Source organism: Molossus molossus, unplaced genomic scaffold, assembly GCF_014108415.1.
Source record: "Molossus molossus isolate mMolMol1 unplaced genomic scaffold, mMolMol1.p scaffold_m16_p_8, whole genome shotgun sequence".
Lineage (NCBI taxonomy): Eukaryota > Metazoa > Chordata > Mammalia > Chiroptera > Molossidae > Molossus > Molossus molossus.
In genome coordinates this window covers 55051391-55067352 of record NW_023425402.1, presented here as the reverse complement: position 1 = coordinate 55067352, position 15962 = coordinate 55051391, and the positions used below count along the sequence as shown (strand labels likewise).

The 15962-nt window shown below is 43.4% G+C and overlaps 1 protein-coding gene across 4 annotated transcripts in view; it reads right to left on the bottom strand.

Moving 5' to 3' along the window:
* FAXC (failed axon connections homolog, metaxin like GST domain containing) overlaps window positions 1-15962 on the bottom strand; it is a 68758-nt gene that overhangs the window by 31633 nt on the left and 21163 nt on the right. For all 4 annotated transcript variants that reach the window (XM_036249286.1, XM_036249285.1, XM_036249288.1 and 1 more), the window contains one exon: window positions 8570-8793. In XM_036249286.1, coding sequence (XP_036105179.1) covers window positions 8570-8793 — 224 coding nt within the window. The remainder of the gene's footprint in view (window positions 1-8569; window positions 8794-15962) is intronic.

Below are 15962 nucleotides of genomic sequence, written 5' to 3'. Positions count from 1 at the left end.
AGACCTTCTCATTCATCATTGTTTCCCAAGAGACTAGCATAGCACCTGGTACATAACTAATACAAAAAAAATGATGTTTAAATAATTTCCTTATTAGTCTGTTAGTTGTTTAAAAATAATGAAGTGCTCTCTAGTGACCCTCTCACCTAGTTTGTATTTCAGTTCTCACCTGTCTAGAAGCAACTATGAGTTAAGTGTTTTGACTTTCTCTTTGCTGTCACTTAACACTCTATCCTAAAAAAAACCTTCAGGTGGCCCACTGGACTCCAACCTCCTGACACCAAGCTCACTGCTCAGCTCTTTGCAGTAATAATGATTTCTTTACATATGTCTGTGAGTAGAAGAACTGATGAAATGATATCCTCTTTCGTGAGAGAAATGCAAATTACTCACAAATGAGCCCCAAATTGGCACCTAAAAGTATTCCAATTTATATGTATCCTGCCATGGTTAAACCTTTATACCCCCACCTGAAAGAAGCTAAAGTTGACCATATAAGGGGTGAGAGGAGGGCAGGGAAAGGGAGAGCAGCCAGTGCCTCAAGGAACTGAGTTCCCTGTTACCAACTCAAACAAAAGCCAGGGACGCAAGACCAAAAATCCACACTAATAACAACTGTAAGATGTCAATGTTTCAGTTTTATAATCTTTATAGATAAATCTTTGTTATAATTTTCTTAGAAAAAAAAAATCCTAGAAGTTGAATTATTTAATAAATAAATGTGTAAAATTTTATAACTTTTAAAACTGTGGAACTCAACTTCAGAAAGTATGTACTAGTTTTAATTACTACCAGCAGAGAGTGTCAGTACCTCCCCTGCCGAAATGTCACCTTATTTAAGAAAGAGAACTTTGCCAATTTGATTGAGAGTAGTGCCTCATGTTTATAACTTGCATTGTTCAGATTACAAAGAGGTTCAACATTTTTCATGTATTTATTCTTCACTTGTATTGTTCTTGCAAATTGCCTTTTTATGTCTTTTAGCCAATTTTCCCCTTCAGGTATTCACTTTTCTTATTGATTTGTAGAAGCTCTTTATATATTTAGTAATATTAATTCTTCTGTCACATGTTGCAAACATTTTTCCAGCTCACCATTTCAATTTTAACTTTAGCTATGATGATTATTGACATACAGGAGGTTCATTTTATTTTTCCCATGTAATCTAGCACTTCAACTTTTCTTTTATGGTTTCTCCTTTTCATGCCATGTTAGAAAAACTTTCCCAAGTTCAAGATTATATAAAGGTTTTCCATAATTTATCCTGACACTTTTATGGTTTTACTCTTTACATTGAAATGCTTAATCCATTTGCAATTTATTCAGGTGTATGACATAAAGTCCAGATTGTACTTATTTTGTTCCAAATGGTTAGCCAGCTGTCCCAATACCTTTTACCAAATTGATTTGTCCTCTCTCCACTGATTGGAAAGGCTGCCTTTATCATATTCTTCATCTCCACCCACGTCTGTTTTGCAGGGATATCAAACTCAGCATTTCTACGACTGAAATTCATGATCTTCCTTTTCTCCAGTGTTCTCCAAATCTACTGACTAAATTGTTTACTAAGTTTTCATGCCAAGAACTTGGTTATTCTCCACCCTTACCCTCACTGCCCCTCAACACACATATCAAATCACTAATTTTTAGTCATTTCTGTCTCTAAAATATAGCCTTCCTCCACCATTTTATGCACAACTCTATCACCATGGCTATAGCCATCTTATCTTTCTGGACTGCAGCGGCCTGCTCAATGGGCCCTCAAATCCATTCTTGGCTTAAAGACATTACATTTAGGTTATATTAAATATAAATAAGGTCCTACCACCTCCCTACTTTCAACCTCTGATGGCTTCCATTGCTCTTAAAACAAGTTATTTAGGGGACATGTGAGGTCGGTGTGATCTAGCCCCTGCCTACCTCCACCTCATTGTACACATCAGCTCTTGCACAATTTTTAGACACACTGGCCACCTTTTCATTCCTTAAAGAACCCAGCTGCTCTTCATCTCAGAGCCTTTACCTGTGATGTTCCTTCAATGTTCCAGGCTAATCTTCTCCCCTTCCCACCCTGGTTCCTCCTCCCCACGCACAGGTCTGCCTAAATCCAGCGTATCGGTCAGAGCTCAGCTTATATGTTATCCTCTCAAAGAAGCCTTCCCAAACCCCCTGACCAACTTAGTTGCCCTGTAAAAATGTCCTCGTTGCACCTCATACTTGTCCAATGTGGTACTTCTCATAAGTGTTGCTATATTATAAATGTCTACAATGATATCTCCCTCCTGATAAATCTAGTCTCTCAGGCTGTGCCCAATGTGCTTGCTCACTGCCGTCTTCTCAGCCCCTCCCAGAGAGCCCGGCACATCTTTGTGTGTTTGACCACACAGCCAGACTCATACAGCCCCCACTCACAGGCACTGCTCTTCTGTCTGAATTCCAATTATTACAAGTATACTCTCCCTCCTAAGTCTCTAGCCATGACTGAAAAGTACATTCTTTGACAGGAAAGTGCAGATCCCACCTGGAGAACCCATCATTATTTCTGATTCCGCCTCTTAAAGGCATTTAAAATTTTAATTGTTTGCTCAGAAAATACTCCCAGATCCACAGATCCTGGAGTCCAGCTTGGCTGTCTGCTAAATGTGTCATGACATCCATTAGCTCTTCCCTTCATTCATCCAACACATATTCATTGGTCACCAATGGTGCACAGCCGAGCCTCATAACTGAAACCATATTTTTTATTATTCTCCCCCTATATGATTATCTCTCCCAAACCCACTTTATTTACCAATCATTCATTTGCTTTTCCCATGAGTTAACTGCTGTGTCATCACATAGGGTCTATAACAGTTCAATTAAAAGCAAAGAAACATTCGAATTTAGCAGTCTGTGTTGCCTTGGTGCGATTAGATAAATGCACAGCTTCTTTACGTCTCCTTTGGAACTATCACCAACATTCCCCAACCCCATCCCCAGACTCCCAGACTGTTACCCCAGCCTGAGCCCTAGGGGTCAGCAGGGACAAGAGAGGAAACTCAGGCTCAGCAGCAATCCGCCCTGACCCACACACAAGGGGTTCCTACCTCACCTGTCCTTAATAACTCAGCTCAACCTTACGAAAGCTGCTTTCCAAAAGCATCAAAATGCAGTCTTGTGTTGTGACTAGAAGTGTGAGAACCACAAAACAAGGAGTATAAGCCGCCGCAAGGGTTTGGCAACAACCCAAGGCACACTCCCCAAAGAGGGCAGCTCCCTCGCTGTGGTGACCACACCCCCTGCCCTACTCTGTTTCCTCCTAGAGCCCCACCCCCTCTTTTGGAGTCCCAGCTCACTGAGACCGCTGTCTCTTCTCCTTGACTGAGTGGTAAGGGGTTCTCAACATGGCACCTTGCCTTTCAAAGATTTCTGGCCTCGATTTCCAGGCACAATTGCAGCTACACTGTCTCTACCTTTTCCTCGATACTCGCCCCTCCCTGAGTCCTCTGACTCCACCAGGTGCATCTACTTCCCGGACCACATCACCCCTTTTGCGCCATAGTGAGGCTCCCCAGTCTGGAGATATGAAACCCCAAAGGCATTTTTGGTTACGTGTGGGGGAGAAATTTTCTATTACTAATCACAAATGCTTCTTATAATCTCCTATATAGTATTTAACTAAGAACTAGGTGATCAATGGAATAGCTATGTACTTTAAAAAACTATTTTAAGTTTTAATTCATCCTGAAAAACTGTACCACACTGTAACTTATACATGCTGATGTGGGTGACACGAAGCATGCATGGCAAGTGACTCATTTTTACTGCCTCTGGAAGGAAGCACTACTTTGCCTCCCTGGACTCCATTGAATAGTTAAGATCACATGCTGATGTTTATTAAAATAACCAAGAGATTTGGATCTTTGACATGTGCCAACCCAGTGTTAACCAGGACTCTGAAAAATAAAGACTTCCCTAGCCATTTTTATGTCTTAATAAAAGGCTTCAGATTGGGTGGGGGAAGAAGGGTTACATTTTTCATTAGTCAAGTATAGTTGGCTGGCAATCAGCTTGATTTTCTCACTTCCATTAAAAAATTCCACTTTACTTGGCTCTTTCAACTGCAGCTCCAAAAAGAGATCATTTCTCCTCAAGTACTTATGCACTTCAGCTTGAAGTTTTAACACATCTCCCTGTTGGGGAGCCAGCCTCCTGAGGAAGGAGGGATGAGCTCAGCTCACAAAGCCCCAGAAATCTAAATCAATGACTACACTCCCTGTGCAATTCTCTACTCAGCCTCTAGGAGCAACACGATAAAACATATCTAAGAAGTACTTTGAAAACTACATTTTAACTTGCCAGTTCTGACAACTTCAGAAAATGCTCAAATGAAGTCATCGTGACATAACACCCTCCACTTTAAGGCACAGTTCACAGGGAACTTCAGGGTAGCTGTTGGGTCAGAAATGGTAGGACTTGGAGTCAGCCTGGATTTGATTCCTGGCTCCAGGTTTACTGCTTGTATGACCAAGGGCAACTCACTTAACCTTTCTGTGCCTCAGTTTCCTTATATGGCAAAAGGGTGGAGTTACTTTGACTTTGTACTGGATTCCATCTTATATTCTTACTTCAATCTCATATTTAATAGCCACAATTGGAGATCTCTGTGCTAACACGGGACACAACTATATATTTATTTTTATTCTGTCGTATTTTCCTTCTCCCTCAAGATCATAACTGTGGACTCAGGATTAATAATAGGTCAAAATATAAAAGAGGCAGAGGGCAAACTGGACCTTTGGCTGGTGAGTCTTATATCAGTTTTCATGGCATCGCGTGTGCTTCCAGGCACACAGAATTGAATTAAAGCATACTTAATAACAGAAGAAAATATCTGCAGTGTGCTAAGTAGGGAAAGACAGGTTGAGAACTTGTGAGTGTGTGTCTGTGTACAACTACATATACATGATTCAAAATTATGCATAAAAATATTAGAAAGATATGCACTAAAATGGTAACTGTGGCTGATAATAGGTTATAAGATTAGGGTGGCATTTTCCTTCTCTGTACTTTTTTTTATTTTTATTTTTTCTTCTTTATGCTTTTTTAGAGAGAGAGGAAGGGAGAGGGAGAAAGAGATAGAAACATTGATGAGAGAGAACATCGACTGGCCACCTCCTGCATGCCCCCCACTGGGGATCGGGCCCACAACCTAGACATGTGCCCTGATCAGGAATCAAACCTGAGACCTCCCGGTGCATGGGTCGACGCTCAACCACTGAGCAATACCGGCCAGGCATCTGTACCTTTTTTAACCTTCCCGAATTTCTACAATTAACTAAGAAATTTTAAAATCAGAAAAAAATACTTTTTCCCCCAGAACACAATGTTCCTAATGTTGCATTATGCGTAAAATCTGTGAAAGTGATAACGGTGACAGCTTATATTTAGTTAGCATTTATGATGTGCCCATTATTATGGTAAGTACATTACTTAAATTCTCATTCAGCCCTCACACTCTATGGTGTAGGTATTGTTCTGACCCCATTTTGCAGATGAGAAAACTGAAGGTATTGAGGTAAGGTCAGACAGCTGGTAACTCGTGGGGTGCAAGGTATGAACACAGGGATCTGATTCCAGAACTCCCTCTCTCCTGTGAGGGCCACTAGGCTTCTTGCCTCTACCTAACTGCTTCCCAGGAGCCTAACCTTTTTTTCCTTTTTGTTCTTCCGTGCTCTTTCTGACTCTCACCTTTTGAGAGGAGGGTGGAAACAGACAATGTGTGTACTTCTTGCATAAGGTGAAAATCAGGCATTCACTACATATATGGTACCTCTGCTTGAAACACACACACACCGTCCCAATGGGGGCATGGGAACATGCAAAATTGAATAGGGAACAGCACTGACTAGGAGCCACCCCCACCATCATGGGCTCTCACAGCATGGTGAACCTCCCCTTCCTGACCGTGTCACCACTGAACTGTACATTTGCTCATTATCTATTTGCTAACTACATGCCAGGCACTATTCTGAGCACTTACACATATTAGTAGCCTTCTCACCATTATTGTCCCCACTTTACAAATAAGGAAACTGAGGCCTAGAGAAGTCTAGAAACTTGCCCAAGTTCACAAAGCTAGAAAATGACAGACCTGGGTCCTTCCTTATTTTCTTCATTAGGATGACTGCTTTCTTGGGCCAACATGACTGCCACCTCTTATATGGCTTCCCCAGTCCTCCCCACCATTTCATCCCTGCCGCTACTGTGTCCCCAGAGCAGCAGGTGCAGACCTCCGTCAAAAGACCTGCCACAGCCCGCCTCGTGCACGATTACTCCTTCAGAGCAGGGGCCAGAGGGCAAACATTTAATCTCTGTTGCATTTTTGCCCTTATATTTTAATAATGTAAAATCATTTTTAACTTACAAGCCATAAAAATATAAATAAATAAAAACAGCCACCAGCTCGGGGCCATAATTGCCTACTCATACTTTAGAGTCTCATCTCTCCCGCCGGACTGTAGGCTCCTTGAGAGCAGGGATGATCTCTACACCATCTTCGTATTCCCTAGCTCCTGGGCATAGAGGTGTTCAAATCACTGATGTCAATTACACGAAAATGTCGATATCTAATTTATCTTAATGAATCAAACACATCTGTGGACAATTTCCCCAAATCTTGAATGATCTCAACAAAAAGTCATTTTTGCATTTTGAGTCTCTTAGGAATCTGGCATCAAAAGTAAGTTCCACGTATTATGCTAAACTAAATAAGCCAATCAGAGAAAGATAAATATCACATGATCTCACTTATTTGTGGAATATAATAAGCAAAATAAGCTGATGAACAAAATAGATCCAGAGATATGAAACAGACTGACAAACTTCAGAGGGAAGCGGGGGTGGAGGGCGGCAGGAAGAGATAAACCAAAGAACTTACATGCATATATACATAACCAATAGACACAGACAACAGTGTGGTGAAGGGGGGGAGAGTCAAAGGGGGGAGAAGGAGGGATATCTGTAATAAAAAAATTTCAATTAAAAATAAAAGGTAAACTCTATCTCTGCGTGAAGGGAGAAGTTGATGATTTTTGCCGCATTTGGTAAGAAAAACCATGGTATTCAGCCAAAGAGCCTCTCTCTTCCTCCCCAAATGCAGAAAAAGTGCTTCTATGAAAGAGTTTGACTCCTCCCTAGGCCCTTGTACAAAATCTACCTCCAGCTAACTCAGCTTTTGAGCCGCCCACTGTTTTTCTTTGCAGAAAAAACTATCTAGGCTTGTGATGTTGTTTTGAATACTTGCCAGGTATACAGCCTGGCTATTAGCGATTCATTCACCTCCCATCTCACCACAACTGGGGAGACAGCATTTTTCTAAGTCATTACATGCCAGAGAAACATTGGCAGTTATCATTATTATAGCTAGCACGCTGCTCCCGGTTCTCCCAAACAGAAATGCTCCGAAAAGGTCACAATCACTCCTCTCTGGTTAAGGAACCACACTGTTAAATTGTGAGAGATGAGCAACACTTCACCGGCATAATCTCTGGCTTGCTGTGCCTCGATGCCTGCTGGCTGGGCCTCCCAACACCGTTAGCTGGGGAGGAAGGGAGGAATCCAGGAGCGGACACGGCCATTACTAAGGAGTAAATGGCCCTCTGCACACCTGCTCTGTGAGGCTGGAAGTCCAGTCTAACATTCCAAAGAAACAAGACACACTGGAGGCTAATTCCGTTCAAGCCTACATCAGGCAGGCCCACCTGGGCTCAGAGAGGAAAAGCACCAGAAGGTCCAGACAGTGTCAATCTTGAAGCCAGGCAGTGCTTTTGAATGTCAGTAGGAGCCCAGCCAGCACCACCCCCTCCGCACCCCCAGATAACACAGCTGGCCGAGAGGTGTATGTGAGTGCTGAGTGTGCCATCGGGCTCTCCCCCTGCAAGCTGCAGAGCAGGGAAGGACTCCAGGCCCAGTAAGCATCTGGAATGTGGACCAGGAAGGGGCCTGTCAGAGTGGGTCATCCTCAGGGGGCATGTCACACCCAGCACAGCCCCAGTGCCTGGGGCACAAGGTGGACTTCAACAAAACAAATCCCAAACCCCACTTCCTAGAGGTGAGGTACCTAATGTGCTCCAGAATGGAGGTGAGGGTGCCGAGAGGGGGGCAGTGGAACCCACCTTCCCCAAACAAAGTCAGCAGCCCAAAGGACTAGTTCTATGGCTAGTCACTTAGAGAGCTCGGCTCCCTGTCCCTAGGAGAGCCCATCATTCACACATAGAACCTCCTAAATTCAAATGATATTTATGAATCTTTATAGCTAAGACTCAAGTTCTGCCCAGTACAAAATCACATAAGCCCAGCCCCTGCCACCAGCCAGGGAACAAGGGCAGTCACTCTATCTCAGCATCCTCACCAGCCCATGGACATACATGGCTGTGCTTCCCCTGGAGGGGCATCCCCAGCACAGTTAAACCCATGGAGGCAAAGCAACCAACCAAAATCAAACTTTAAAGCAGTGAACTAACAGTGCTTTACTAATCATGCAAAAAGTAAGGACAGAAAATGTAGAATAGAAGGTGTGGTACATTACCCAAAAGCCCTGCTAAAGACCGCATGTCCTTCTCCATCAGCATGTAAATCTCTTCCTCTGAGAAGCGGCCAATGCCGTGGCCGTGCATCTCGCGTTTCACAATTCCTTTTGTTATGTGGCACACGACCCACCTCAGCAGGTTGCTGAAGGGACCACCACCACTAAGAGAGAGCATCTTCCGGGTCTCATTGAGATTGTCCACCCACTGGCAATAAGCTAACGTCCTGGAAGTGTGTGGAAACAAGTTACTACTGTGCATTAGATACATTTCCCATGAGCGGTTCAGAATTTAGCACACTCTGGAGAAACCGAGTCATTGCGGCTTTTCTAAAAAAGCCGTCTGCATGGCAGCTATTACCACAGGCCCTGGTGGATGCCTGGACTTCGGGCTTGTGAGAGACACAGTAACAAACCCAGATAACAATGCCATGCTACCATTCCACCAAACCTCTCCTGGCACCCGCCCTCAGACCATGCCCCTGTCCCACCCCCAAGGCCATGCGTCTGCTTTCCCTTAGGAACCCCACAGAAAACGAGCAGAAACCCACTTTAAAAGTCTTTTAGGCAGCACAGTGCGTACCTACGGGGGCACTAGGAGGCAGCGGCAGCGACTGGGGGACTGGCTTCATCCTCTTTCTTGATCAAAGCAATGGTTACATAGGTATGTGTTCTGTTAATTAATTAAGCTGCATATTTTTTTGTACATGTTGTGTGTGCACTTTATATTTCATGATATCAATAAATTGTTTTTAAAAAAACAAAACTGTTGCCTTTGTGAAAGGATTAGGAAGTAGGTATACTTGTTGATGTTTATTATAAACCACATAAATTATAAATATTATATTAATGACTTACTCTCCAGAAAGTCAACTCTCGGCTTCGATTTGTTCCCCAGGACTCTAAAGTGGATACAAATACCAAAGGAACTTAGTGGAATCACTTTTTGCATCTGCATGGCACTTTGCCATCTGTCCAGGGTCCCTGTGTAACAGGTATGGACAGTTAAGCAGCTAGTCACTGTTCAGGTGTTATGCTGGCGGATGCCCAGGCCCCTGGTGATTCTGTTCTCTGTGCCTGAGCAGCTGCAGGAATGTCTTCATGGTTAATAGTGTTGGTATGTAGAAATGAAAGGGTTTCCTACTGAAGGCTGACAAAAATGTAGCTGTGGGCGTACAGGCATAAGATATTTAGTTTTTCTGCAATAATGAGCAATAAAAGATGTATTAGCGGTCATCTCTACTCCTATGTTGGTTAATACAGCAGTAATGGCTACTTCAGAATAATTAGAAGAGTGAAAAATAATTTTACAGAGAGGACACAAGGATTGATAGTAAATTATAGCTACTTTCACACTTCAAGAAAAAAAAAAAGTAAAAAAAGACCCTGAGCCCTGGTCAGTATGTCTCCAGAGTTAGAGCATTGGTCCACATAGCAAAGGGTTTCGGGTTTGATTCCTGGTCAAGGGCATGTACCTGGGTTGCAGGTTCTATCCCCGGCCCTGGTTGTGGTACATGCACGAGGCAACCAATCAATGTGTCTCTCTCACATTGATGTTTCTGTTTCTCTCTCTCTCTCTCTCTCCCCTCCCATCTGCTGTCTCTAAAAATCAATGGAAAAAAATCCTCAGGTGAGGATTAACAACACAAAAGGAAAAAGACCCTAAAATTTTGATCACTTTGTATTGTTATTTTTTTAGGGTTTGTTCCTCTATAAAATGAAAATTAGGAAAAAAATTAGATTTCTCTAAAAATGTTTAAGTATTCTTGATTTTTACTGAAAGGTCCTACAACCAATTTCAACATTCTCTCTGTACTGCAACCATAACTCTTCTGTATCACCTTGTTAAAGGAATGCCTGCAAATCTTGTTACAAGGGTTTTTGTACCTCTTTTCTAAAAGTCTTTCAAAATAGAACATTAAGGAGTCAAGAAATGGAATTGGTGAGAAGAGGAAAAAGTATATCCCAATGGTGACTAACTAATGTGTACAGTCAGAGTAATCAATGGAGCTTTGATATGAAAGAGCTCACACTTATTCTCATAAATTCTTTAAAAATATTCAAACTAGCCCAGCCGGTGTGGCTCAGTGGATTGAGTATCATCCCATGGACTGAGAGGTCCTTGTTCAATTCCTGGTCAGGGCACATGCCTGGGTTTCAGACTTCATCCCCAGTAGGGGGCATGCAAGAGGCAGCTGATGGATGTATCTCTCTCACATCAATGTTTCTATCTCTCCCTCCCTTCCTCTCTCTCTAAAAAAAAAATCAATAAAAATATATTTTAAATAAATAAAAATATTCAAACTAAATATTTTCTATTTGCTCTTCTCTTTATACCTGCAATTAAGTAATTAAGGTGTCAACTTTCATTTTCTCTTAGAATAACTCAGTACTTTCATTCTAATTGTACTACATATAAATTCACAATAAATAGGCTATATCTTCCTTGATTATTTTGGAATTCAATGATCTGGGAATAAAACTAAATTATCCTAAATTAAGCATGACCAGGTAATAATAGCATCCAGGAAGCATCTAAAGTGTAAAAATTAGGACTACTGTGGCTCTTAGCTGACAGGCTGACATGGGGGAAAATGCACTGTATGTAGGCAAATTACATAGGTTTTGTCGTAAGTACAACTGGGCCTGAAGGATGAGCAGAAGCTCACCCGGCAAGCAGAGGGAGCAGGTGCATGCAGGAAGAGCACTGGCTGGGTGACAAATGGCAAGAACTTCAGGGCAGGTGGGTGGGGTACTGGATGCCTGAGGAAGCTTGTAAGAGTTGGAGGCTGGAAGGGTGGGCAAGGATCGGATCCGGATGGATCTGAAGCAAACAAGGATAAACTTTATTTTGAAAGCAAAGTTTAACTGCTTGAAAGGCTTTAAGCAGACCAGAAACATGATCAGACTTGTGGTGAAAGAAGGGCTGAAAATGGAGAAACTGCCAGAGGAAGGCTGGCTGGAAGGCCATGGCAAGACCATGCAAGACAGGATGCACTGAACCAAGGCAATGGCACGGGGGATGGTGAACAGGGAATGCAGAGGAAAAATACTGAGATATGAGAAAGAAAAAAAAAGCCAGTGGATATACAAGACTAGGTATAAGGAGAAACTAGGCATTTTCTCCCAGGCTGATGGTTTTAATGGATGATATTATTATTAAACAATGCTGGCAATACACAAGATGGAACAGACTTAGTTGATGAAAGATGAGTTAACCTGCCACATTTGATGGTTCCATGGAACCCCTCAGTGAGGAGTCCAGCAGGTTGAGAACGCAGGAGTTAGGTTTAGATCAAGATAAAGAACGTGTGGGCAGGGGCGCCGGTGGCAGGGTTACAGCCGCGAGAGGAGATGAGGTGCCTAAAGAAGTTTCCAGGGTAAGGAGTGGGGAAACCACAGTTCAAGGGCAAGGCAGAAGAGGAGACAGCCAGGCTGGAGGGCAGCTTGAAGAGAAGGGTTCTGCTTCCTCTGAGATAAACAGAAGTAGGGGCACCACTTGCAAGAGGTGAGGAGCTGCAGAGAGGTTCAGAGGTCCTGCCTGATGACTTCAGTTTCCTCTGTACAGCAGGAAGAGGGCAGGTGCAGAAGATGAGGATGCAGCAATGAGGAACGAATTTTTGAAGACTAGTGGGTAGAGTAGCAGGTGAGGGTGGGAGAGGCACCTGTCTGGGCCACACAGCTGAGCAGGCAGGAGTCTCCACCAACGCAAGGAAGGGTGTAAGGTTCTCCACCTGCATTAGCAAGTTGAATGACGAGAACAGAAGGGACACTGGGTTGACTCAGAGGTCTGCAGATGAAAGTAACCTGAGACACTGTCTGGTCTTTATCCCTTCTTTTTCCTGCCCTACTCTTGATTTCTTTCCTCTCTTTCATTCACTGGGCCCTATATATAAACATGCATTAAGGAAGAGAAGATAATGAGGGACAAGCAGGCTCTTTCAGGGTCAAGCCAAGTGAAGTGTTTATAAACTTTAAAAAAACAAAGAAAATTGCCTGCCCAGTGTGTCTCAGTGGTTGAGCATCAACCCATGCACCAAGAGGTCGCTGGTTTGATTCCTGATCAGGGCACCTGCCCAGGTTGTGGGCCAAGTTCCCAGTGGGGGGCATGCAAGAGGCAGCCAATCCATGTTCTGTCTCATCGATGTTTCTATCTCTCTCCCTCCCCCTTCCTTTCTCTAAAATCAATAAAGAAAAAAAATTTTAAACCAAAGAAAATAAATGCTTCATGGATTCCTAAATCAACTACTGCAGGCCAAAGGCATCACTGACATATGCTTCCATATCATTACAACCACAAATTTGCCTCCTCCTGCAACCTCGCTTCCTGAAAACTGTCCACATGGCAGGACTTCCCACCAGTCACGCTCCACCAAAACCGTCCCGCCAAGTCCACAATGCCTCCTTATTGCAAAATCCAAATCAACCTTCCGTATTTATCTTTCTTGAATTCTCTATAGCATCAACAATATTGGTGTCTTTCTTAGAATTCTTCCTTATCTTCCATCTCTACTGCTTTTCCTCTCATCTCTTACATGTCCCCAAGATGTTTATCTTTACTCATTCCATCTTCTCACTCGTCGAGTGATCTGTTTCCAACCCATGATTTCAAACTGATGACTCCCAACTCCACATCCAGCCCAGACCTCTCTCCTGAGATCCAGAGACCCTCCTGAGGGGTCCTCAGGAACCACAAACCAACACTTCCACAACTAGACTCATCATCTTCCTTCCCTTCAAATCGGCCTCCCTTCACCAGAGCCAGAAAGAAGCTCTGAAGCTATTCCTCACTGCCCCCACCCCTCACTCCTGACAGCCCGTCACCCTGCGAATTGGTCCTGTTCTCCAACTCAGTTAACACTGGAGTTCAGCCCTTCAGTATTCTCAACCCGGAGGACAGTGGCCTCCTAGCTGGTCTCCTGACATCCCCTCAAGGCCAGCCGGCAATCCCTTTGCCCAAAGTCAGCCACAAAGAGCTTCCTAAAACACAAATCTAAGCATATGTTAGAATGGCACTGCTTCTCAGTCATTCATTAACTCCCCGTGGCTCTTTTGCTTGGCACGCCAGCCCCCTCCCCACAGTCTGACCCATCACCCTGCACTTCTTCCCATGCATCACCATACAGAATTATGTGTGTCTCCCAAATTCCCCTTTTATGCACCTAAACTTTTGCAAATGCTGCTCCCTCCGCTTGGATATCCTAATCTTTCCCTACCACACAGTCCTTTCACCTGTCACTCTCATTGTCCCTAGATTCTGTTGTGACACCATTTCCTCTGGGAAGCTGTCCCCTTATCCCTCCAGCAGGTTCTGGCTGCCTCCTCTTGATTCTTCAAACTCTTCCCCAACACTGACCATTATAAAGGCTCCATGTCTCCCTCCAACCTGGGAGCCACTTGAGGACAGAGACAGAGTCTCGTCACCTTGCTTACCACTGATCCAGCACAGTGCCTGGCCACTAGCAGTCATTCAGAAACTAAGTTAGCTGAAGAAATGAATCATGGACTGAATGAAAAAAGGCTTCACTTCTGAACCAGGCACTGCTAAGTAGTGTTTCTAAGGGATGACAATGTTTAAATAGAAAAATGGGAAGAGCTGCAGTGCCTATGGAGAATGAAGAAGAGGTGACCACTTCTCTCTTCTGAGATCTGTGTCACTCTTCACTGGGAAGAGGCCACTGAACATGGAGTCATGAATTATTAACTGGGGAGACTGAGAAGGGCCAATTTGGAAACTAAACTAGGCCAAGCAATTAAAATAATTCATCACTCTGAGAGCCTCTTTCAGGAAGTAGATACTCGTTTTCTTTATTGCGACTGATGGATCCGATCTCTTCTGCAAAATGGGGTCAAAGGGTTTGGGGTTTTTTTGTTTGGTTTTTAAGAATGATTATCTTAGAACAGAAAAACAAACCCTGCTCAAACATTTTTAAAGGAGATCAAGAAGACAGGAAAGAAAAACTGACCCTGGATGTTTAAATGAAGATATCTCTCGTTATAACCTAACACAAGACCTAGCCCATAGCAGAAACAAATAACAATATGTGGGAAACTGCAAACCATGTTTGATGAGGGAGTCCTTGCATGTGACCTTCCAGACCCTTAGAATGCCATTCTCCACATTGTGCTGCCCTTGCCATGTGTTGCTTGTGCTCTAAACACTCAAGGGTACAGGAGTATATGATACACTTCAGTATTTTCACCAACTTTCACGAGCATGAGATCAGCTCCTCCAAACAGAACCCCTCACTACATCTAAAACTGGAGGAGATACCAGAGGAGAATACATCAATATGGTTGGAATCAGGGACAGAAAATCCTCTGGCTTTTAGAGAAGATCTTGGTGGCAAGCCATTTTATTAAAACTTCCCACTTCCCCATTCACTGAAAAACTCAAAACTCTTCCATTGTAGCCAACCTAGAAGCCTTTATATTTATAGGTGATAATGTTATGACTAGTTAGTTTGACAAAGGTGCCCCACACACTTCCCTAGGGGGTTGGAAGACGCTCAAAACACTCACTGGTGTCCACCAGGGGACAAGATGTCACATAGAAGAAGCTATTGTGTCTATTACCAAAAATCAGTATCACTCCAATAATATGACCCTATGTCTCCCAGACTTCCCCTTACATGGACTCCCCTGCATTGGATCTAACTAGAGCATTCGGTGGAACAATGGGGATAAAAACCTGTCTTCTTCATCTTCCATAATAGATTTATAAAGCAAGTAGGACATAATTACATGGCTTTCAAGTGCAAGGAAAAAGCCACTTTATAGTTGAGCGTGTTTATTTGGGCAGACCTAAAACAGTTTCAGGTGTTACATAACAATAACAGCTTTCCATCATCTTTGCTCTGCAGAAAACCATACCTGGGAGTATTTTGAAAGTTTCAGACCAAAATAAACATATCTGAAAACTCCAGCTAATTGAATCAACCGAGTTAAACAGCTGATTTTGCCTCTTCCACCGCTGTAAGGACAGGCACAACCTGGGAGCTTGTGGATTGTCAGAACTGAGTGGGCTCTCATGGAAAGCTCACACTTACACTGTTTCCCTACATACTGTGGTCAAGCTCCTGTGCTGGCCTGGTCTCCACAGGTACACACTTGTCCTGCCTCTGAGACCAGAAAGGGGAAGGAGGAGAGGAGCCTGAGGGTGGAGAATCCGCGGGTTCTGTGTCACCCATTTTCTCACCACGAAGGAGGACAAGACCTTTTCTCCCCTGGCATTTAGAGCTTTCAGGAAAGGCTGCTCAGCACCTCCCCAAAGCAAGACGTTGGCTGAAGGTCTGGAAACCTTATGAAACAAAGAAAGGTCTGTTTTTCCTTCTGCTACTAGGGACTTAAGGGAATTGGAGAAATTAGGACCTGACCTTCCACCTTAACTATTCTT